Raw genomic sequence first — 24,586 nt, 5'->3', positions numbered from 1 at the left:
ACATAACTAATTTCTTCATACCCATTATCAATTCTGATTCTTCCCCTCTTCTTAGGTGGCCTGAATTGATAATCAGGAAACAGGGGAATGTTTTGTAGAAAATATGCTGTGTGACTTGTACATCAGGAATCTTATTTAGTTTTTGAGTGAAGTGCATCTGATGTGGGAGATGAAAAATCTTAGGATGATACTGCAAGTGGAAGTTTAGGGACTGTGTGTCCATGGACACCGGAGAGAGAATGTGTTCATAACAATAAGAATTGAAATCTCATAAGCACATTCCCTGGCTAATTAGTTAACTTAATCAGTTGACATTTACTTTTGGCACACAGTATATCAGGACCCACTGTGCCAGATGCCAAGGTCACAGAGACAAGGGAGCTCACTTTCCGCCTTGAGGGACCACACAGTCTATAGTGAGAAATCACAGTTTCTAAGCATTTCCAGTCATCCCACTAATTCTCACTGTGGGTGTGATCATACTATCATGTCCCAGACAAGCCTGACACCCACTAAGATCTCATATCCAGGTTACCTGGGGCTTGGTGCCGTTCACATGTAGGCCTGCTGGATTCTACTGTGTTAGATGATTCTTCTGCATTAAGAAGAGATGTACTTCTTAAGTTAGAATTCCCTAATGGTAGTTTATAGCTTCAACTAGTGATGAGGGACTTGATGCAGAGAGAATATAGAAAGGATAGGGCATAAAAGGCAAGCATATATGTCAGTGTCAAGTCAAACAGGCCCCACTGCTTGCTAGCCACGTGGAGTCGTTCTCTAAATGTTCCCATCTGTACATTGGAGGCTTCAGTATCTGCCATGTTAATGTCCAAAGGATCTGTACTTGTCTCTAGCAGTGGTTAGTATTATTCACAGCAACAACAGTAGGACTGAGAAGAGGAACAGATTTGCATACTCTTTCTCCTTGAGTTGACCAATAAAACAGTTATTCACGTGCTTTAGTGTTTATAGCCCTGCCTCTCCTTGCTGTCTGTGTTCCGCTCCCCTGTGGTCTGTTCTGCCGTAGGTCTCCATGTTAGGCACTATAGGGAGTCAAAAATGGAATAACTTAAGGAATTTCCTATTCTGACGAGCATATCAATAAGCTCGGTCTCCACTCCTCATATTCCTGATCACTCAGACAGTCAGGAAAGAGGGGATGTTTGGAAGCAAAGCTTACATAGAGCATGAGGTTGTATGTAGTTTTGAAAGGACAGTTATTTGGAAGGAAGGGATTTCAAGATTCAAGGAGGTGATTCGAAGATTCCATTAGGCATTTACTATTGTGCTGGATGGACTCAATTTCCCCATGTAGTAGAGTGAGCTCGTCACCCTATATACAGGTGGGGATCTTAGTGCCGTGCTCTACATTAGGGGTAGCTTGCACAGTTGGCCTTTAGACTATAATAGAGCACCCTGGCAAGCTTCGTGAAGGGGAGCTGTCCCCTGCTCCCCATTCTCCTAGAGGCTAGTACCATAAGAATGGATTTTCTGTAGCCTTGCCCAGAGAGGCAAATATTTTTACAATAACCTTGAATTTAGATTCTTCTCATCCAATATGATGAAGACTGACATGTGACAGATTGCTGGTCTTTTATTTTACTTACATAGCAACATGGTGAAGTGAAGCTTTCAGCGTGTTTATTAGAGCAATGTCTTTACAGGACTGGTACTGGTTCCTTTGTGTGTTTACGGGGCAAAGTTTTCCTGTTTGGCTTTGGTTTGCTATTGCTGGTGAAGAGCATTTCAAGGCAAATGTTGTTTATATGCTCTTCAGTGGCTTTATATAAAATTATAAAGTAAATGAACTTCCTGACCCAACTTGAGAGTTTCAGTTGACAAGAAAGTACTTTTGTTAAATTCTGCATACTTTACATGAGAATTTTTAAGTCATATTTTTATTCTAAATTACTGGTTGCTTTGGTGCTTTTTTTTTCCCCTACCGAACTTACACCTCCCAACAACCAAATTAATCCTCTTTTTAATATGTAATAGTTGACCCTGGCTTCCAGAATATTTTCATGAACGACAGGAAAACCTTCTCAGTTTAGTATATATAATAAATAATGGGTTGTTGTTGTTTAGTTTGAGAAATAATCAAATAGGTGGATGTGTAAATCTCATCAATCCTTGGGCAGTTATAATTTTTATAAAATGCATGAATTTTTACTTCATTATTACCACATTAAGTTACAGTTACTATAGAAACCTTTGTATTGCATTATAACATTTAAATGTAAGGTGTTTTGTTTCTTTACAAAGAAAGACAATGTATTTGAATTTTGAAATGTTTGGTGAAATCTAATCTGCTAAAATAAGTAATTTTGTTCAAGGTCACTTGAATTCTTTGGAAATTATGCAAAGCTCCAACCAAAACTGGGAAGTTTATTTGTTTGTTTGTTTATGTCATGGTAGAAGAAGAAAAAATGTATCAAAGACACATCAGTAATTACGCACAACTGGTCATTTGAAAAGGGAAAGCAGGGCTGGAGAGATGGCTCAGCGGTTAAGAACACCAGAGGTCCTGAGTTCAATTCCCAGCAATTACATGGTGGCTCACAACCATCTGTAACGGGGATCCGATGCCCTCTTCTGGTGTGTCTGAAGTCAGTTGCAGTGTTCTCATATATACAAAATAAATAAATCTTTTTAAAAGAAAGGAGGGAAGGAAGGAAGGAAGGAAGGAAGGAAGGAAGGAAGGAAGGAAGGGAAAAAGAAAAGAAAAAAAAAAAGAAAAGGGAAAATATAAAATTGGGCCCAGGGATGTCGGTGAGGTATGTGTTGGGCACTGATTCTGCTGGACATTTTACATATGTGGGACATTTCCTTTGGGGGGGGTGTTTTTTGTTTTGGTTTTTTGGGGTTTTTTTTGTTTTGTTTTATTTTGTTTTGAGACAGGGTTTGTCTGTGTAGCTCTGGCTGTCCTGGAACTCACTCTGTAGACCAGGCTGGCCTCAAACTAGTCCCAACAACTCTGATAAGCCATTTACTAGTCCCTGGTACAGAGGAGGTTGAGGGTATTTGTGCTCAGTCCCTATGCCTCTGAGCTCCTGCTCTATGCAGAACTCTCTGCTTCTCTTTTCTCACTGTGTTTGAGTCAGTCATCCTCCCACTCTCCCTTCCTCCTTCCCTTCCTTTCTTCCTTCCTCTTTTCTTCCTTTCATCCTTCCTTCCATCCTCTTCCCTTCCTTCATTTATTGCAGTAAGCCGTGAGCCCGTGAGCCTGTTGCCTTGCATATTCTACGGAACTGCTCTACCACCAAGAGGCATCACCAGCTCTGTTTTATTTTTTTAATTTTGAGACAGGGCCTTGCTAAGTTGCCCCTGCTTGCCTCATAGTTCCTGCAGGCCCTGACTTTTACAATCCTTTTACCTCAGCCTCCCAAATACCTGGGATGACACAGCTGCCTCATGAGGCCTAGCTTGGGTTTTATTTCTGATCTCCTATGGAACACAATGTGCCCCATACGTTTGATATAGTTTATTTCTTGTGATGCCTAGAGTTCCTTAAACACAACTACTCCATAATTTGTATTTTGTCTGTAACATGGCAGCCATCTCAGCCCAGGATTAGCTCTGCCATCCCATCTTTCCAATTTTTTTTCAAGTTCTTTTTCACTGAAACCAAGCCCAGGACAGAAATCAAAGTAAGCTGCTACAACAGTGCCTTTCTGCACCTTCAGGGATCAGGGATAAAGGCTGTCCAAGGTCTGACCTTCAGTCGTGAGCTTTGAAGTTCAGAAGTGGACAGGTGGAATTACTGTGTTCTTCATTGCCCTTCAGTGCAAGATATATTCTAGGTTGCCGAGTAAGTGCGAACAGCAGCAAAATTACGGCCCCCTCCTGCTACTAAGTAAGTCAGCAATGGCCCTTCTGTGGTCAAAATGGCAAATTCAGCAGCAGCTATTCGATAGGGATTTGCAAAAACTTCCCCATGGCTGTTAGGAATCTTGTTCAGCAGTGTCTTTGAAAACCTAATTCTGGGCAGAATTAGCTGGGCAGATAAGACCTCAGCTGTGATCCACGTTTTTAAATGCATCTACTTTGTAATTTCTCTCCACGTCAATTTTGTACCCAAAGCTTGCAAAGTCTATTAGGTACCTATCCGGATATCCAACATTCATAAGTTTGATAGCCATGCTGAATTTGATTTCCATATTAAGATAACAAACCCAGGCCTGTACGGAGTCAGCTCGCCATACAAAGCCACCATACATCACTTGGGTCTGTGATGAAAGAATAGGCTCGCAGCTGTGTGAGCGCTAGAATACCCAAACACGAATTAGACTCTCGCGCATTTGGCAAAAGTTCAGAAAAGGAGCTTAATCTGGTTTCATCTGAGACTGCTTTTCTCTGTTCTACAGTAGCCTCCCCCAAGATGTTGTGTCTGATATCAGATCACAACGTAATGGTAATGACGCAAAAGCAGAGAAAGCCTCAAAAATGAGGGGCACATTTTTCCCCTCAGAGATTTCTTAATGCCTCCCCCAACTCCTCTGTTGGCTTTCCCAGGTCCCACCTCTGAAATTCAAGGCCATTTGCCTATTAGAGAAATTAATCATATGCCCCAAACCAGTGTGCGGAGCTCTCTGACCTCACTCATATCTATAATTAAGGGTAAATATAATCTTCCTTTTTAGAAATGAACCACCCACCCATTACACTTAAAGTGCTGACTGAAATGGATTAATAGTTCAGAGCAAGATGATTTTAGTTTAACAAGGAGGGAAAAAGTCGATAATTTAAGCTTTGAGCAGTTCCTTCTATTTTTGATTACCATTCAGTTATAAATCTAATTTGAGGTATAAGCCTCTTCTCTGATTCCCACGTTTGATTCATGGTTTACACCCTTCGTTGCATCAGCACTGCTTGGTAGCTCATCAAGGAACGAGGGCAGTCAGCTCCCAAATGGAATAAGGGCAAGGCTAAGTTAATGCTAGGGAAGTCTGCAAGTTCACACATGCTATGAAAGGAGCAACAGTCTGACTGACTCGACCCTCCCAGAATCTTGACTTCAGTGCATGAATGGCTATGCCATGCGTGGCTCTTTGCTAGAGCGTGGGCTACAGTGGGTACCTCTCCAAACCTTTCCGCTTACTGAACGAAGTCAGTATGTTTTATTCTTTGCTATGTATTTTAAGGCTTGAAATTGTTTCTCTCTGGATCAGAAGGAGGCGAATGGCTTGTCTCCACACATGTGAACAGTTAGGCGGGTTTACAAGTATGGTTTGCTGTGCGAAGCACCTCAGCTTGCTTTTAGTGTTTCCTGGCTGACTGGAGAGCAGCTAAGTACTGTGGACCCAGAATAACAATAGACTACAAAGTGGCACAATGTTAAAGCACAGAAACCAAAAGCCAAAATCAGACAAACCAAACCAAACAAACAGCCAAACAACCTAATCAACCCTAAAACAAGACCCTAAAACTTCTCTAATCCTATCTAAGGCAAGGATACGTTTACCCATTTTGAGAGCAGACTGCTTTTAAACTTAACTTCCGTGAAACATAAATTTGTTTTTCAAAGCTATACATACTTGGAGGCAATTTTGCAAACATCTGAATGCCTTATCTTTTATGTGTACTTTTTATTTAATTTGCTTTAATCAAATGTCATTGACTTTTAAACATTCATGTACCCAAGTGTTTCAGCAATGGAAATTATTTCTAATCTCTCTCATCGCCACAGAAGGTTAGGCGTGTGACATAAAGACCAAACAATAGTAAATAGTCATTGTTCATTTTACAAGTGGACTCTACAATAAGAGCACATATATTTTTATCTTCATTTTCCCTGTGGGGGTGATTAAGGCTCCTTTAAGTTTGAGGAAATGTTTGTTTTTGTTTCTTTAGAAGAATGTTCCATTGTCCAAGTGGAAAAGAAAAGGGAACAAACAGATCTAAAAGAAAGAAGCAGGAATGTGCTATTGGGGGGTGGGTGGGGATGGGGAGACTGCCAGGAGTCTCTAGTTGGAAGTATTCTGTGGCTTTTGGTCCTGGGATCTACATGGCTCATATGGCTGCATAGACAAATTGGACACTGATTTGCTTATGACTGGCTCACAGGAAGATTTTCTTTGAAATCAACAAGAAGGAGGTCAGCCACAGCCAGTTAGCTGGGCTATCATTATCTTTCTTTCTCGGCTCTATTGTGAATGCTACTAAAACCCAGGTCAGCTCGCTCATTTGTTTTTATGTTTGCCTACTATGTAAATGTCCTTTTCTGGGACTAAAACCTTGGATACTAGGACCAATAGGAACCAACCCATGGTTAGACCCAGGGAATAAGAAAAGTGATTATTTTGGGAATATTTATTCAATCCTTCCTTGAGGACTTTATATATCTTTGGAAGAAAAGAGAGAGAAAGGGAGAAATAAGAGCAGTGATTGCCAATACAGTGTCAGCACTATTGGCAGATACAAAGCTTGTCTTACTTCATAGGCCATGAATGAGGTCACTTAACGGTAGACCATTTGCCTAGGATGCAGGAGGTTCGGCATACTGTAAAATACACAATAACAATAACATATTGTTGTTTTCAAACTCCTTTCCTAATAACATGAAGACTCAGCTGTAAATTTACCAATTTATGGAGAGGCAGTGACACACCTTTATCAGTGGAGATTTCAAAAAAAAAACCTCTTGGATTAATGTTCAAATAAATGTAGATTTTTGTCAATAAGGATTTCTCGAGTGGAATTTCAGGTTGAGATTCTCAATAGTTGAATACCTAAAATCATTTTTAAAATGTTTGATGTTGTACCTCTAGCCTCCCCCTCCCCCAATTCCTAGAAATGTTGGTCATGGTGTGTATGGTGCTTTAGCTCACCACTGTTAATACTTTTGCGTCTTCTAGAAGTTCTAGAGAGGCAATGGTTGGGTGTGCTGATTTTGGTTTTTATCTGGCAAATGACCCAACTTTCATCCTTTGTGGCTGGAACCAAGATGCTAGCAGAGAACTGTTAACTGGTTGCCCAGGAATAGAATCTCCTCCTCCCCCCTCTTCCTCCTCTTCCTCTTCCTCTTCCTCTTCCTCCTCCTCCTCCTCCTCTTCCTCCTTCTCCTCTTCCTCTTCCTCTTCCTCTTCCTCTTCCTCTTCCTCTTCCTCTTCCTCTTCCTCTTCCTCTTCCTCTTCTTCTTCTTCTTCTTCTTCCTCCTCCTCCTCCTCCTCCTCCTCCTCCTCCTCCTCCTCCTCCTCCTCCTCCTCCTCCTCCTCCTCTTCTTCTTTTTGAAAGTGATGTTTATTGTGTATCCCGGAACACATCTAAGCTTGAAGCAGCGAAGACAGGCATGCCAATGGCTGAGTCTCCTTACATAGAGTTCACCAACAGTCACAGAAATCCCCCAGCATGGCCAGCTCTCTGTATGATATTTATCTATATAGTGGAGGCTAAAAGAGCTTTGAACTTTTATTTCCCAGCTTATGGGTCATATTTGACCAACTGCTTTCACTGGAAGACATGCCACTTTGTTGAGCTATTTAGGAATCAAAAAGACTGTCTTAATTTAAAACAAGGACCCTTTGTTTTAGGTGGTGACTGCCTTGTGAAATTTTTCAGTTCTCAGCGGGTTAACCAGGGAACAGGGGCAGAGTCATAATTGGCCTATTTAGAGTATTTTGCATGTGAATAGTGTGTTAGTGAAGCATCCCTAAGTCTGTTGTGAGTGACATGGTGATTAGAATTTAGATTAGGGAAAACACATTCTGTACTTTATCAAGGACAGTAATTAGTTCAGTCAGTAAAAGTTGATTACAAGTAACGATAAAGTTAGATTTTTAGTACTTAATTTTAAAATTTCTTTATTAAATAGCAAATTTGTTCTTAATATAAATGGTACTATCCACACTTGTTTTATTGCCTATCAGAATAATTTAAAGAACAATGTACCCAATGCAGAATATAATCAGGCGGTGTATGTATTGTAAGTTCCTATGTAGCTTTTAGGTAGTGTAATATTATGTAATCTGTCTTATGTCATCATTTTTGGAAAGTTTAGCAATTTGTCACACTGTGACAGCTTGATGATGTTGTGGGAATGTTCTGGTGTTCAGGTAAATGTTGACTCCGCAGGGGATTTGTTTCAGTTTCTGGTAGTCTTCAAGAGAACTCCTCGGATTTGTACCCGTTTGCAGAGAATTCCTACTTCTGCTGTAGTATTGAAAGTTTGCCCTGGAATTTGAATTTCTTCTCCACTCATCTGGCATTCTGTGCTCTGTGAGAGCCTGATAAAGTCCCAGATGATAAGAATGTGTCCCAGAGAAAGTGGACTGTCTACACTGACTCCCAGTGTGTGCGGCTGGGGAAAATCATATGTGTTCAAAAAATGAGATTCAGGTTGGTCCTTTTGAAACATGGGTCTGAATAGTTCTCAGACCAGAGCCCAAGTATGTGGAAAGAAAACATCTATCTTAAAGAAATGACATTTTCTTATGAAATTAAAGTTTTTATCATCTAAAATGATTTTAAAAAAATATATTTGGTTTAAGGAGGGGGTACCATCTACCTTCCAAAGGGTTGAAAAATACCCAACATGATGATAGCTTTTGCTTTTTGGTAGTTGTTCTATAAATTGTTTTAGCTCAGCAAATGTTGGTCTCTGTATTGCTCTGCTCACAATCAGGTGCAAGGTAGTAAATGTGAAAAATTAAACGTCTATTTTTTTTCTCCTTCTAGCAGAGTCTCCTCGGAGGGGACATGGATATGGGCAATCCAGGAACCCTTTCGCCCACCAAACCTGGCTCCCAGTACTATCAGTATTCTAGCAATAACGCCCGGAGGAGGCCTCTGCACAGTAGTGCCATGGGTAAGGCCCTCTTCTGTTTGAATGCCTGGAATCTTTATTAAGTTCACTTAAAAAAAAAAAAGAAAAAAGCTAAACTACCCCTACTTTGCCACAAAGGACAATCCCGGCCCCCATCCCCAAACATTTGAGCCCGTCTTCAGCTTGGCGCCTCTCCTATTCCCCCGGGGGATGTGGTAACCATTTACACAGCACCATAACTTTTAAAAATGTTTGATGATTTTGGCCTGTCACTTGACTGCGCACACAAGAAACCTGTTTTAAAACACAGAGTAGTCGCAAGGTAGATCCCGTTTCTTCATTTCCACTGGCAGAGCGGCTTTTCACCCATGGTAGTATGAAAGGGGAGATAGTTGCTGGGGCGTGTTGGGGTGTCTATTGAAGAAAGTCTGCTCTAAGCTCAGTAACGTTCTGGTTTGATATTTTTTCATTTGGAGAACTGGGCACGTTGGAGCTCACAGCTTCTTCGTTTTTCTTTCAGAGGTGCAGACAAAGAAAGTCCGAAAAGTTCCTCCAGGTTTGCCGTCTTCAGTAAGTACTGCCTGGTTTTTGCTCGGTACTTTGTCCATTGTGTTTTGCTTGGTGTCAGTAGAAAGCTAACAAAGTCAATGAGGTTCCATGCGCCCAGAGCTGCTGGGCGCACGCGCATCTAGAATGTGGAGAAGGTAGGAGTGACCAGCTTTATCTGACGCTCACTGTAGTGATTAATAGCCCCTGCTGGAAGGCTACTGGCCTCAGTGGGTATTCAGCAAGTTAAGCTCTGAAGAGAGCCTTGAAAAGATGCCTCAAGTTGCAGAGCTTTACCTGTACAGGGCTTTGGAGAGCATTGGTTTCATGTGTCAGTTAAATTCTTTGTCAGTATTATGATGATTTATGGATTTGCATGCGAAAGGAGATTTGTGGAGCGGATTTAGGGAAAAATTACACGGGTTTCAGCCCAGGGTGCAGGGAGAATGTCTCTATTTTCTGAAGAGGTTGATGAATAAGACCTGCAAAGGTGGTCACTGTTTGCAAAAGTAAGGATAGTAGAATCCAGCTGTAACCGAAGCATTCGTGACATCTGCAAGACCTGGGGCTGTGGAGGGGGCGTGCCGCTGCCCAAGGCCCTGTCCTAGGAAAGTTGGTTACTATAATCACAGGAAATGCATGGCACATTGATTTGAGTTCATGTATTTGCAAATTTTAGGTCTTCCAAGTATTTTGTCTGTTTATAATGGATCCATTGCTAGTAATTTTTTCCAAGTATTTAATTTGTTTATAACGGATCCATTGCTAGTAATTTTTATGTAAAATAAAAGTATGATTTCCTCTATCTTTTCCCTGTTTTTTTCATCCTTCCAGTGTTGTACATGTAAAGCCAGTTTTAATGTAATCTTCTAGTATGTTAAAAAAAAAAAAGACTAATGGGCCATATAAGTCCTTACACTTTAAGACAAAATTATATTTAGATTTCTGAAAATGTATTACTAATCAGTGCACTCATTGGTTTTATTTCAGTTTTAGTAAATTGGAAGAATAATGGGTTTTGCAAATGTGCTAGATTAACCCACACACCTGTGTATTTGACTTGATTTCAGTTCAGCTCATCCAAAAAATTATTAAATGAATATATCAGAATAAGTTGTATCAAAAGAAAAACCTCACAAATTTTGTATGCTGATTATCAGACTTGATAATGTTGAAGAAGCACCACAAAATTAGCCCTAAATATGGAAAAATATTGTGTAAATAAAACTGCCAATGGCACATAAAATAGTCATTTTAGAATATCAATATGTCACTTAAAACTGTACCATGTTGTTGTTTCTTGAGTTCCTATGTTTCATTCAGATTGGCTGCTCTTGTAGGCATATTTTCAGCTTGAAGTTACTGGTAGAGTTTATATAGTTGGAATTTTAGATGAATGGTTTTAAGGACAGCTTCAGGTGATAAAGTCCTTGAACTTGTTTACATTTTGAACGTAACTTAACCCTGATAATATTAAAAGCATTGAAAGTGCGGTTGTTGGTTAGTGACACTGTCGGCATGGGAGCTCCAAGAATTCAGGTTATCTCATTTTATCTATACCTCAGGTGAAGATCAACTTTGGGCTTTTTGTCTTTGTTTGTGTTTTGTTGCTTGTTTTGTTTTACTGCGGAAACCTTTGCAGAAATCTTCACAGTTTCTTAGCAGCTATTTGAAGTGGCGATGATATTACTAATTATCAGTAACTTCTCTTAGCTCGTTATAAATATTTAAGTATAAATATAAATATTTTTCTCTGGTTAGCTGGTCTCTACAAAAACATTTTCAAGAGCTTTTTATTGCTGTTGGTGGCATATCACATTGTACTATGCTAAAAAAATCTTTTTCTTCTAACACATAAATATTAAGAATTAGAAACTTGTTTATATTATCCAAGTTTTGGCTTTTGATGGACAGTCGGTTTAGGTTTAATGCTTCCAAGAGAACATTTTTGTGGCTAAATGTGCCAGCAGTCCTAAGGGATTCACTGCTGTATAGCCCTTCTTCAAAAGATGAGAAACAAGATAAAAATCCGGTTACGGTTTAAGCAGAAAGAATAAGATAAATTTGAGCAATTTCCGGCTCCCATCACTGCTTTATTGGTAATTCTAGAACATCTCAGTCCTCTTGCGGTTGGGATTTCCTTAGCGTACATTAGCTTTGTTTTATTCTATCACTGATAAGGATATCCCATGTCTTGCCTCTATCAAGTATGTGTTTTCACTTGATTTCAGGAAACGGTCTGTGCTAGACACAGTAGCACTCTGGCTCCAGTAGATCCAGATTTCTGTATTTTTAGATCTCTGTCTCCCTTATTCTTTTTTAAGTTCAGATAAAATTATGCGACATGCCTGATACAAGATACTTCTGAACCTTGTTTCAACATATTCTTGAGTATTTGTGTAACAGACAGTAAAAGATTGGGCTAGCATTCTCTGGAAGTGATTAGATTAAAGATATTTATGTTCTCTTAAATACATATTTACCATAAGTAGTGATAAATCTATTATAATCTATCATGTCAACCCATCCCCCACCCCCAGTGAAGTAGCCCCTCTCTGTTTCATAGATGAACAGAGGAACATTTACAGTATGGTATTTCATGGACACACTAATACAAGGGTGGGAAAGAGATAGACTTCTCTTGCTCTCATGAGGCTCTTTCAGGCTATCTGGGTCAAGGAGATGGGGAGAATTGCCTAGCTTTGTTTAAAAGCTCTGCTTTGCCTACAGAGAGAGGGAAGGGGAGGGAGAGGCAGAGAGGAAGGGACTAGGGGGTAGGGAGGGAGTGGAGAGACAGAGACAGAGGGCTTCATAGTTTTGGGACGAGGCATGAACATGCATTTGTACTGTGTGCCACATCTGGAGCTCTTGAGCCACCGTGAAGGCTTGACACGGGATGATATAAGCATCATCCACAAAGGTCTTTAGAACCACGAAAGTAGAGAAGACAGGCTCTCTCTGGAGTGATGACTATGGTACTTTGGTCAGGGAAAGACTGTGAGAAATGATACTTGTTCGGGGAGCTCCAGTCTCCTGCTGTAGAAGGTTGTCCTGGTTTCTTCTCACACCTTAACACAGTCACCCTTTCTGCTGTGTCCCACTAGCTGATAGCTTTTCTCATCCTAAGGGACTTCGGTCATAAAGCTGTGCCTGTGCCTGAAGCCACTGATCAGTTAGCATCTCCATCCTTTCGAACCTACATGTGAACTTCTTGTCTGATTAGGTCTCCGAATCTACACTGTCTACTTTAAGCCAGATTTCCTTGAGATCTTGGCACTTGGCAGCTTTACTATCCTTTCCAGCAAGTTCCTTGTTTGTGAATAGCCTAATAATCGTACCAATTGAGCCGTGTATTTATGTAGAGAAAAAATGCACCATATTAAATTACAGCTTAGGAGAAATGATCCATGCTTTTCTGCTTTTCTTTTTTTTCCTTCTTTTTACTAGAAATTAACATGATAGAATTAAAATCTAGAAAGGAACAATTTCCAAGTGTACTATTTAAAAATATTCTTATCAAATGCACAGGAAAAAGGAGCAGATGTCGTTTGGGAATTTTATTGTGCACACTAACATGTAAACATGCAAAGCCTTCATCTTCATACTGAAATTATCTACATTTTATCAGAAAGTATAAAGAGGTACAGTTTTGTAATTCAGCCATTTGTGGAGTTGGTCTTCACTTTAATTGCAAACCTCCTTATAGGCTCCCTCTGGCTTTCTTGAACATTGTAAGATTCTGGAAATATAAAGGTTTAACCTGAGAGCTATTTCATGCTCTCTCTCATCTCCAGTGAGATTTTCACGAGCTAAATCTTTCAGTAAAATCTGATTTCCATGTTAAATTGTAGTTTTGGTTTATTTATTTATATTTAATTCAGGAGGAACTGGCAAGCTTTAAGTGGTCCGAGATAATTTTGGATGCGTGGATCCCGAGGAAAAGATTCTAAAATAAGATTGGAGCATCTCCAAGAAAATTTGAGGCATGAGCAGGTCCTTAGGTGGATTTGAGAAAACAAAACCGTAGCATGTATTTGATACCATATGATCCCCAAGGAACATGAATCCTTAGGTAAAATAAAATCTTTCAGTCTGGATTTAACCATATTTTTATATAGAGATTATTAGATACATCAGTGTAAGTGGAAAATACTAACAGCATTTATTTTCTTAGATTTTTAAATCACATTAAAAAATTGAAGGTTTTAAATATGCTATTGAATCCATACTTTCAAGTGTTTTGTCTTTTTTTTTCTCCTCAGATGCTTGAAGAAATCTCAAATGATTTCTCAAGAGAAATGCTAACTTGTTTATTTTTTAGTAGGAGCCCAGAAGTTATATGGTTGAAAAATATACTATTTAAAAACATGCCAGCCATCATACCTTTTGACAGTTATCTTAAGGAAATTACAGACACTTTGTTCTGTATCCTGTGGCACATTTTCATATCAACACATTTGAACCCAGGCAGAAATACATCTCTTTTTTAGTATGATCGTGGTGGTATTAAATGTACCATGAGTAAACTGACTTTCAGCTACCTGGACTAGGGCTTATGTCAGGAGCTCTAAAAGCAGCCAGTCTTATAAGATAGAATAGAAGGTGTCTTCAAGGTCATTTTCTTGTAGTGATACAAACAAGTGTAGGGATGATACACACAATTGTAACAGTTTATATTAACCTATCAGGTCAGCTCCGAGAATCAACTTTGAACTTAGTGTGCTCATCTCTAGCTAAAGATGCTAAAATATGAGTTTTGATTATAAAAACGAAGTCAACAAATTATGAAAATGTATAGCGAGGAAGGAGATGCAATTAAACCATGCAAATAGGACAAGAAATATCCACCCAGTTTGTATGGCCTATAGAAGAACACAGCGCCAGGGATACTGTAAGAACCGAGAAAATTGTTGATGCTAAATATTTTTTTTTCATGCAGGAAATGCAGAATTCACTAATCCAGTCTTATGCTTTAAGTTCAGTAATGTGTTTTTCTAGAAACCAATCTCATCCTCTCTCTTGCTTTCAGAGGCAAAGGAAAACGTTAAGTTCTGCATGAGATTCTAGGGTATTAAATAAATACAGGAGGATCTTTATAGTCTTTGCATTGGAGACTCAGTATTTCAGAAAGCACAGACAGGAGATATGCACCATTTGTCACTTGGCATTCCAGGCTTCCACAAGTTTTCTTAAAGATTTCAGTATTGTTGGGAATTCCAGAATAATCTTTCCTGCAACTTTGGAGCACACTCTCCCCCCCTCTTCTGGAGACTTCTGGTGTGCATATTTTAAATATAAAGAGAAAAAGAAAGGTGAAAGGCGGCAGGACAAAAATAAAGGCTTGCCATAGAGGGCAGATTTGTGTGTCTGTCTATTCAGAGGTTGTCTTGGCAAATTAAAAAGTTACAGACCCCAGTCCCTCCAAGGGATCCAGACCATTTTGTTCCTCCTGTCAGAAGAGTGTGTGTGTGTGTGTGTGTGTGTGTGTGTGTGTGTGTGCGTGTGCACGTGCGCGTACTCAAGCAGGGGGGTGGCTGCTCTTACTTCTCAGTTGCCTCTCTTAAGGGAGGCATGCAACATTATGTCCCAACCCTTCCCCAGTGTGTGACTATGAGTGATGAAGTTTTCAGACTCAGTGTTACCTATTAAGATTTATCAAGACTTCCTTTAAGAGCTCAGCAGCTAGAACAATACATCTGTGCTCGCGCGTTAAGAAAGGAGAAATACGTTTTAGGGAACTGTCAGTTTGCACTTTCTTTTCTCGCTTCCACTGAAGAGCATAATTTGGTGTGGAAATTTGAACTCTTAGTGGTTTAATTACAGAAGTCTAGGAACTGGCTTCAGGGCTCTTTTACCTCAGAAAGAGAATGGTCCCGGGACTTTCATGTATTTTGCAATTTTAAAGCTTGTTTTGGAGCATCTGGCTTCTCTATGGATTTCTTGTTTATAGACATGCAGAGATGGGGGCAGGATATTTGGTTGGAAGCCATTTCTTTCTAGCTATTAAAAGTTCACAGACAGATCAGTCCTTATATTTTAACAGAGCAAAATAAATTTCCCCTTCCAGTTAGTGACAATTTCTGCATATCCAAGATGTGTTTCCTTCCTTTCACAAATTTTGAAAGTTTTAATTTGAAGTAATAAATCAGAGATAGACCTCTGGGGGGGGGGGTGGTAAATGCGATTTCATCAAAAATAGCAAAGTTGTATTTTCCTAAGGCAGAATAACCATAGGCAGGCTGTTGACAGGCACCTGCTTTGTTTCATTTTAGAAGTAAATTACATTGAATTTCAAGTCCGTATTTCTAAGAAGTAGCCTGGGCCTGTCCTGTCTAGGGCGGGTGTGTAGCCACTGTGTTCCCTTTCAAAGAGCAGGAACTTTCATAAGATGCAGGCAAATTCCGTAGTTTTAAGTACCCGATTATTTCTCCTGAACAGCAACTTGGGAGTGATTGTGTTTTCTTTTTCAAAGCTGCTGCCTGGGCATAGCCAGCCCTGCCGGCTTTCACTTGAGCGCACACGCCCCCTTCATGGAAGTTAAGGTACTGCAGATGACTCCCTGCTTCCCACTCAGAGCTGAAAGCTGGGATGAGCTCAATTCTGTCCAGGTGTCTAGATTTCGGTCCGAAACAAAAGTGAAAGCTGTATTTTTGCAAAAGGATATTTTTTAAAAAGTGATATCTCAGCATCGTAGCAAATATTCACTTCCAGGGCACTCAGAAGAGATTCTAGGTATGCGAAGCTTTAGTAAATGTGTTTTGATTATTTGATAGGAGAGAAAAATAGGGGCGTGCCTCAGCTTCAAGATCTGTCTTCAAAGCCAACTGTGGGAAAATGTCTTGGTGCACTGCCATGCTGGTGCTGACTGGAGGTCTAACCTGTGAAGCATAGACTCATAATAGAAAGGTATATTTTCTTAGGAAAAAAATGACCTTCATAGGTCATTTTCAGTCATGAAAATTGCTACCCTTCACACACACACACACACACACACACACACACGGCGGGGGCGGGGGGGGTGCTAATTTCATCACTACTTGCTATTACCATTTAGAGATTTTTCAGAAAATGCTGTTTTGGAACAATTATTTTGATATCATCTGTGAAAGCGTATCTGCCTGCCTGAAGCATCCTCCTCCCTCCCAGCCCATATCATTTTAAATATGCCTCCTGGATTATACTTATAATAATATTGTAATGGCTTTCATTCTCCTGATCGGCACAGTATATCATTATATCATTAGCTGCTGGGAGAAAGCGGTTTCAAGTAGGTGGCTGATTCTTAGCGGTGATGTTTTCAAGTAACCCTGTTTGGGGAATTGGGCCATCGCACAGGTGCCCAGGTGTGCTAACACGGGGCTCAATAATATTTTCTGGTTTGCTCATTATGAGATGAACTTGGAGGCACAAATATAATTCAATAACAAGTAGTATATAAAACCTAGGCTGCTGTTTCACCAAACTTCAGTGACTTGGATGTTAAGTGAAGGGAGTGACATGGTCCTTAGCTCACTTCTCAATACGCAGAAGCCAAGAGCTGCGCTTTCATCGCTTGGTAACCACCTTCATCACTGGCACAGAAAATAAACCAATCTCAGTAACTGTTATACTAGTTGAAAATAAGATTTGAGATGGCTATGAGTTCGGCTACTTAATATTCAGGCATATATGTTTTATGGGTAAAATTTTGTTGTTGAAAGCTTATAGGTCCCTCACATAGTACCTTGATATGAAGTTTATTTGTATAGATACCCAAGATGGCAATCCATGTTACCTATGGTTTCATTGATACATGAAATGCAAAATGAAGTGAAATTCAGTGTGTTTGCTGTAGGGCAGAAGTGTTAGGATTTGTAAAATTCAGGCCACATTAGGCAGTTGCTGTGTAAACAAACTCCATTTTGTTTTGCCTTTTGTGAGTCCCATTGGCGTGTTTGGTCAGGACAGCCCAGAACTCCAGGCTTCTCAGTGGGAGGGAAACTGTGTGTTCTCCACACTCCTGTTCTCATACATTCCTATTGCATTTGTTCCCCTCATTCGTGTATACTTTTAAAGATTTATTTTATTTTATGTATATGAGTACACTGTAGCTGTCTTCAAACACGCCTGAAGAGGGCATCAGATCCCATTACAGACGGTTGTGAGCCACCATGTGGTCACTGGGAATTGAACTCAGAACCTCTCAGTGCTCCTAACCATTGGTCGATCTCTTCAGCCCCTTCAATTATATTTTGTCAGATTTGCTTTCCCACCAAACTAAAGACTAGATGGTCCCTGCACTGTTACACATGACTGTGCCCACTGTCACCTTATTGGTCCTTCATTCTTTATGAAATGTGGTGTGGTATCACCAGCATCTAAGCATAGGCGGCCTTTTAAGGAAGCCTTGCATGAAGGAAACCAAAAAGCCCATATGACATCACAAGTGGACTTCTGTCCCTTTAAACCTCTTACCAGCCCATCAGTCACATGTTTCCACCTTGAGTAAGGTAAAGCATGTGCTTTTAGCACAACACCTCTGAGTGTGACTTGCAAGCCCATCTCCGTGGACTAAGTTTTGGGATAGCAGGGGTAGAGCCTGATGGGGTACTGGCCCTGCCTAACTTTATCCTGATTTTCTGTCCTCGGCACCTGTGGAACGTACATAGTGCCTGTGAGAAAAGATGGCAGTGTGCTCACAGCAACCCTCCCACACAGACGCACATACTGTAGGACAGTATGTAAGCCTACAGAACTCATAGGCGGCTGCAGCTTTTACATCTGGGTAAAGAAGCTAAGGCCTGTGGAGAGGCGTAACACGGCACTACCATGCAGCGTGTATGTGGCAGAGCCGTCTTTGAGATCTGCACAGGCTTCCCTTAACCAAGATGCTACCTCTGCTGCCTACAGCTATCCAGCACCCTCTGTAGTGCAAGGACACTCTCTGCACCAAGATTATTGTTAACGGGGCATGTGGCAAGGGCTAGGATGGACCTCAATAGCAATGTACTTGCCCGGCACACACAAAGCCCTCAAGTTTGATTTCCCAGACAGCCATCTCTGCCTCAAAAACATTTGACTATCCAGATTAAAATATCGAGGCTTTTGCCTCCCTGGAGACTGGCCCTCCATGTCTCTATGTGGTCCCGCACACAAGGCCTGTGGAGTAGCTCCAAGGCGGAAACCCAAGCACCCAGGAGAACTTTTTTTTTTTTTTTAAATGAACTATAGAGACAAAGTGACAGAGTGCTTGAGGCATGCGACGGTCAGCTTACCTGGAGTTCGCTATACTACTTACTAGCTACACATGACATGTGTATGCAATAGCTTGGTTGTAGTGTCAGCATTCCATGTTGAACTGGAAATTTCAGCAACAAGGTAGCTACCCTTCTTTTTTATCCTTTGAGGGAAAATAATCTAACAGGGTGGCTGAGGTCAGAGCAGGTCAGGACAGAATAGAGACTCAGCTGCACACAGGATGTTGCCCAACACTGGACACTTGCTTCTGTTCTAGGTGTTGCTTCCAATGCTTTTTGTGTCCCTTCATCTTGGCCTCAGTCAGCCTTCGTTAATCACGCGCCATACAGTTCTGCATAGGTGCTGCCGGAAGTACAGTGAGTGGGACCATAGGCCAAGATGTCCACCCAACACCTCTTCTGATATTTTGCTTTTACCAAACATTTGTTTGTGTCTAAGTCAGCTCTGCCTCTAATTAGTTGAGAGGTGCATGCTTTGTTTCCTAGCGTGTAAGTGGCATTCTCAAATTTCCCTCCTGACTGCTGCACCGGCTACCTTTGTGGGCGTGGCTCCCGTTCCCAGCCCAAGGGAAGTCTATGGCCTGGCCTTTTAATTGCATCTGGGCGGATAAAGATGTGTGGATCAGCTGGATCTTGGTGACCTCCTTGGCTTGTGTTTATCCTAGAAAGAAGATCTGAATATCTTTAGCTCAGGTACATTTCTAACATTAAATATGTCTATGTGTTCGTAAGGGCACTTTAAAGGAAAGCTGAATAACTGCTGGATTCCAGCCTTTGGTGTATTGCCGTGTGTGTGCTGTCAATACCACTGCTGGTGGATCCTTAAAAGAAAAGTAATTCTGCTCATCACCTACGGGAAACTAAAAACAGTTGAAAATAAAGCAAGAGCTGGTTAGTGACCTCTTCTTGCTTTTAAAGAATAAAGGAAATCTTGTACAGGTGCTGGGGACTGGGAGGAGCCTGCACTTAACAGTCCAACACGAATGCTTTTCCTGGGCAGTTTTAATTTTGTGGAAAACAAGGCAGCAGGTTCAACTCCTCAGGAAAGGTCCCTGACTGGTGACCCCCCCCCCCTCAGCCAATTGAATGTTCCCAGGGAGGCTGATGGGTCCAAGGGTAGCTGCCCCCTCTTTTGGAGTCATTGCCACCTTGTGGATTACAAAGGATATTGGTTTTCTCCAAACTTGATTGCAGTTTGGCTTTTCGTGGAGCGTACTCGCTGGCAGCAGAGGGCTCGTGTTGCTCCCCCAAATGATCCCCGTTTGTTCAGCAACACCAAACTTCTCCACTCGCAGTTCATTCATGGCTCTGATGAGAGGGTTTTTTTTTTTTTTTTTTTTTTTTTTTTTCAGGAAACACACATTTCACTTTTTGACCCAGGAGCATCTGCTAGTTTTTTTTTTTTTAATACTACTTTGGCATTCTGAAAGTGTTAATGTCTTTCATATCTGTTTAATGCTATTTAAGGATATTTACGATCACCTCTTGGTTACTCAGGGTAAAGTATGTCGCAATTTTTTTTTTAAACAGACAGGAAAGCATTCACACGAGGAAACAGATTGCTTTAAACATGTGCTTCCTGTGACAGTAAAAAGAACAAATTAGATTTAACACTGTGTAATGAATGCAGAAATGTGTACATTTAAGCTTTTAAAAGCTTTATGTTCAGTTTTGGTCACAACAGAAAGTGAGTCACCTGAACAAACAAATCCAAAAAGCCCCTGGTGTCCTCAGACTTCTGCCATACCCAGCAGTTGCACCCCTCACCTTAGGCTCCCCGATCACTCACAAAAGAGAGTCTTAGTGCTGAAAAGGGCAGAAAGAAGAACCAAGACATTCTGCAATAGTATGAGGCTAGATTCTGATCCTACACATTTATTTTGTGCAGAGAAATCCATATATGTTGGGAAGAGAAGAATCCACTACTGTCTTTCCCCAACTCCCTTCATAAGTAGTGAAGAAACACACACACACACACACACACACACACACACACACACACAACAAACAGCCCCCCCTTTTTTTCTGAACCCAAATATTCCCCTGCTTTTCCTGGAAGAAAAAGAAAACCTGATACTCGCTTACTAGCATTTATTGCAATTAAATTATGGAAGAAAAAGCTTCCTTATATAACTCACTTTCACCATGAAAGCTGGCCCACAGGGAGGGACTAAAATCTGAGTTTATATTTCTACCTAGCTGCAAAATGTTGAACAGAGGGCACAAATCCTGTCCCCAGCAGAAGAGACACTCATGGGCATTCCTTCCTGTACACCACAAATGGTGCCTTTCTGTACCCCGTGTTTCCACAGCTAAGGGTTTGTGGCATGCACTCCATCTCTCTGGCCAAGGAGGGCTAGGACAGAGTCCCTCAGGGGAGGGCATGTAGTTTGGGGACATCTGACTCTCTTACAGCACATACTGAGGTACTAATATCAAAACAGACTGCTTGTCGTCGCACGGTGGGGCGGTGCTTTTTTTGGCTGCCGTGGTCGAGATGAAATGGGCAAGCTGTAGTCCGCTTGGCATCCGAATGGGCTAAGGGAAGCTGGGAAATGGGAGTCAGACTGTGAACACAAGTAACAGCCAATGGTTAACTTCCTTTTTGTGTGTCACTTGGCAGTGATGAGACTGATGGCGATTTTTTTTTTAAGCGTGGGTGAGAGTTCAGTGCCCTGGGAAGAGCCATAGACGCTGTTACTGCGTTTTCTCATACAGTTGACTTGTGTTGATTTCTTGAGGCCAGTACAGATGTGTCAGCAGCCAGCTTCAGGAGATGAGTCCATGGCTGCCAGAGGCACTCTTCAGATGCAAAGGTGATCAGAGGAGAAGTTGGTCCCTGTAAAGCCTTGCTGCTGATCAGTAGGCAGTCCTGAGGAAGTTCAATCCTCCAGAAGGCAGTCAGCTGCCAAAGCATAATACCATGCACTTCAGTGGATGCTCCCAAGTACATAGACACACAAAAATATTTTTAAATTATCACCAGTCCATATCCCTCACTTCACATAAAAAATTCAAATCCATCTTGGACTCTGGGGATGCAGAGCTTAAATCGTCACATTAGATTCGGCTAAAATGACCTCCTGTCTTTTTGAGATGCTGTTGCTCTTTGGTTAACCACACTATATCTTTGAAGATTCTGGGGGAAAATGTTGTAGAGGATTCCTAACCTTTTCAAGATTTCCCTGGTATATCTCTGTTTGCAGAGAGCTGCTCCCCAAAGGCAAAAAGAGCGATTGCCATCTTGAGGGAATTGCATGTTTAGTGAACACCAAATGGTCTCAACGTTACTCTGGAATTCTCAATATAGATGGTTGCTTTCAAATACTGTTTATTCCTCTTAAAACTTCCAAACGTTTACACATGATATCAGGAAAGATGACCAACTCTGACAACCCCAGGAGCAGGGAACGATGCTTAGAGATAGAATACCATTTGTCTGATAATTAGAGAGCATCTCTTAAGAGTTCGAGAGAATTCTGATTAACCTTTCTGTTCCCACATTCTCACATGAAATTAGCACACCTTTTAAATTATTATCTAGTATTTAAACACTATTTTTTTTTTTTTAGTGTACTTAATGCAACAGGTTCTGGAGACACCAAAAGTGTGGTGTAGGCTTCAAAAAAAAACTTCATTTTTCTTACATTTTAAATGTTCTGTTTGTGCAAAATTTCGAGAATCACCATAAGGGCTTCTTTGCATTTTTAATTTAGTAACTAACATATGAATAAATTTGCATATTAATTAGTTGCAGATTAAATCATGCATACATAATTGCCTCCTTACTGTGTTTAATGTTTGTCAAAATCTCCAGCCTGGTTTGATGGATGTCGTATGAAAGATTACAATTTGATGTACCCTTGGAAGTATTTACACCAATAATGCAAGACTCTTAATAGCAGAATTCTCTAGTTATATACAGTTACTTAATAAACATGTAAGATAGGTACATGTCCCTTTGACTAAATTTTTTCTTTGCACCAAATCATTTACTATTCATAATCATTAATGCATCTCCTAATTATACAGCATATGTCTGTTAACCCTTTAGTTGCCGATATATTTCAATAGTACCTTCTTTCTTTTCCTTGTCCTCTACAGAAAACCAAGTATTTGATAGAATCCAGATGACACCGATTGCTTATTTCTATATTTCTATATTTCTATGCTGCTGTGTAGAAACAGCACCCAGGCCATCTATTTTAACACCCAACTAAGAATCATATGAGCACCTTATATTTTCTAGCTAAAGATCAACAAATGACCTGTGTATACAAACCCCATAGCTATGGGATTTTCCTCTTTCATCGATTGTAAGAATAATTTGTGAATTTCAGATACTTTGTATTAAATAGTTAGAACAAAGACATATTGCTAGCACATATGTTTTATTTAGGAATATAATTAAAACAAGTAAAATTATTTGTTATATTTTATTCTGTCCTAAATATTATAATAAATTTAATTTCTGATCAAAAAGTAGCTGTGATTATTTTGTAATAATTCTGAGATCTTTATATTTGAACATGCCTATAACATGGATTCTCTTCATTTGACAAAGTATGAAACATCATTAAATATTTTTTAAAATCAATATTTTAGTTATTTAATTTTTTAAGTTTTATTTTATTCATGTAAAAAGTAGACTAACTAGGTTTTCCCTGCTTCTTTTACATGTAAGCTGTTTATCACACTAGTATCCTACATTAATGAATATTCCTACTGTGGAAAATATTATCCAAAATGAAGATGTTGATGTCATTTTAATGTGAAATTTACAGTTAAATTCATAACACATAATGAGATATATATACACAGTTCTGCTCCAATCTTGTTCAAGACTACTGAGCTATTCTGGTTTGAGTATACATTTTCAAATTAGCTTTAAATTTAGTTTGAGAATCTGGAAAATGTTAATTCATTTGGGCACCACCATTGGAGGCCAAGGGAAAGTAAGCCCTAGCTAGGCCAGTGATCTTGCTTCAGTTGTATACAGAATAGATGCAGCAAAGGCGTAGGGTGTATTTTGGGAAATCTCTTTTAAATATGAGGACTTGTTGACCTACTTTGTATTCCACAACAGTCATAATCTGTGACTTGTACCTATTTTACCATGGACTGTGTCACATTTATATGCCTCATAAGGACTACAGAGATTAAAATGAGGCAAACATAAATGGCCGAGTTCTTTTTATTTGAATCTGACATAGGAGAAATAATATCCCTTGGTCGCTTACCTCAGGAACGTTTCCTTTCTTGTTACAAGGCAAAAAAAAAAAAAAAAAAAAAAAAAAAAACCAAAATAGTTATTGATTTAGCAAAATGTCGTTTTGCAGCATGAAATAGCACATTAAATTATTTAGCAACGTGAAAATGAACCGAAAGCTGCAAAACTCATAAAAGGAAGCAAACAGTCAGACCCGAAACATATTTATCCACAGCCATTGTGCCTAGGTAATTCAGGGCATATGGTATGTAAATGATGTTTGTAGAGCCTTGCCAAATCTGCACACAACGGGATAAATTAAGGACAGGTTTCCCTGGGTGTCAGTCCCATGACTGTGGCCCGAATGCTCTCTGCTCCCATGTGTGTGCCTTGTTCTTAGCTTTTATCAAGTACAATACTCGCATTCAGTGACGAAATCTGGTCCTTAGCTGGCTTCTCAGGCATTATTTGTAATTCCCCAAAAACTGATTTATGATTAAATTTAAAATATAGCACCAGTTTGCCAAACTTTCCTCTTGTTCCCACATTTCCAAAGTAAGATCTGAATAATTCATCAGTATATGTTTGGATACGAAGCCATATTTAAACGGGTCTTCTCAACAATGGAAATGGAGCACTTCTTGGCCACTGAACTGAGAAAGGCGGTCCTAAGTTTGACTTTTTCTCAAGGTCAGGGTAAAAGTGTTTTCTAGAACAGGGAGTGAATTATTTTGAATATTTACAGGTTATAGTTCCACATGAGCCTAGTCACAATTTATGAATTCAACTTGATAATTCCAATAATTGTAAGCACTTATTTCATTTTTGAGTTAC

The 24,586-nt window shown here is 40.1% G+C and overlaps 1 protein-coding gene and 1 long non-coding RNA gene across 13 annotated transcripts in view; one reads left to right on the top strand and one right to left on the bottom strand.

Annotated features, from left to right (window-relative positions):
• The window catches only part of Tcf4 (transcription factor 4), a 347,192-nt gene that overhangs the window by 213,112 nt on the left and 109,494 nt on the right, over positions 1-24,586 (top strand). For 8 of the 12 annotated variants that reach the window (XM_034518307.2, XM_034518300.2, XM_076912501.1 and 5 more), the window contains 2 exons: positions 8,674-8,803; positions 9,282-9,331. In XM_034518307.2, coding sequence (XP_034374198.1) covers positions 8,674-8,803; positions 9,282-9,331 — 180 coding nt within the window. The remainder of the gene's footprint in view (positions 1-8,673; positions 8,804-9,281; positions 9,332-24,586) is intronic. The other 4 variants (XM_076912504.1, XM_076912503.1, XM_076912509.1 and 1 more) reach the window with 1 other exon arrangement.
• Positions 20,621-24,291, bottom strand: LOC143434278 (uncharacterized). The gene is made up of 2 exons (XR_013103631.1): positions 23,784-24,291; positions 20,621-21,448 (listed from the first exon to the last, which is right to left on the bottom strand). It is a non-coding gene; the product is annotated as an uncharacterized LOC143434278 (long non-coding RNA).

Source organism: Arvicanthis niloticus, chromosome 14 (genome assembly GCF_011762505.2).
Source record: "Arvicanthis niloticus isolate mArvNil1 chromosome 14, mArvNil1.pat.X, whole genome shotgun sequence".
Classification (NCBI taxonomy): Eukaryota; Metazoa; Chordata; class Mammalia; order Rodentia; family Muridae; genus Arvicanthis; species Arvicanthis niloticus.
This window is presented reverse-complemented; position numbering and strand designations above follow the sequence as displayed.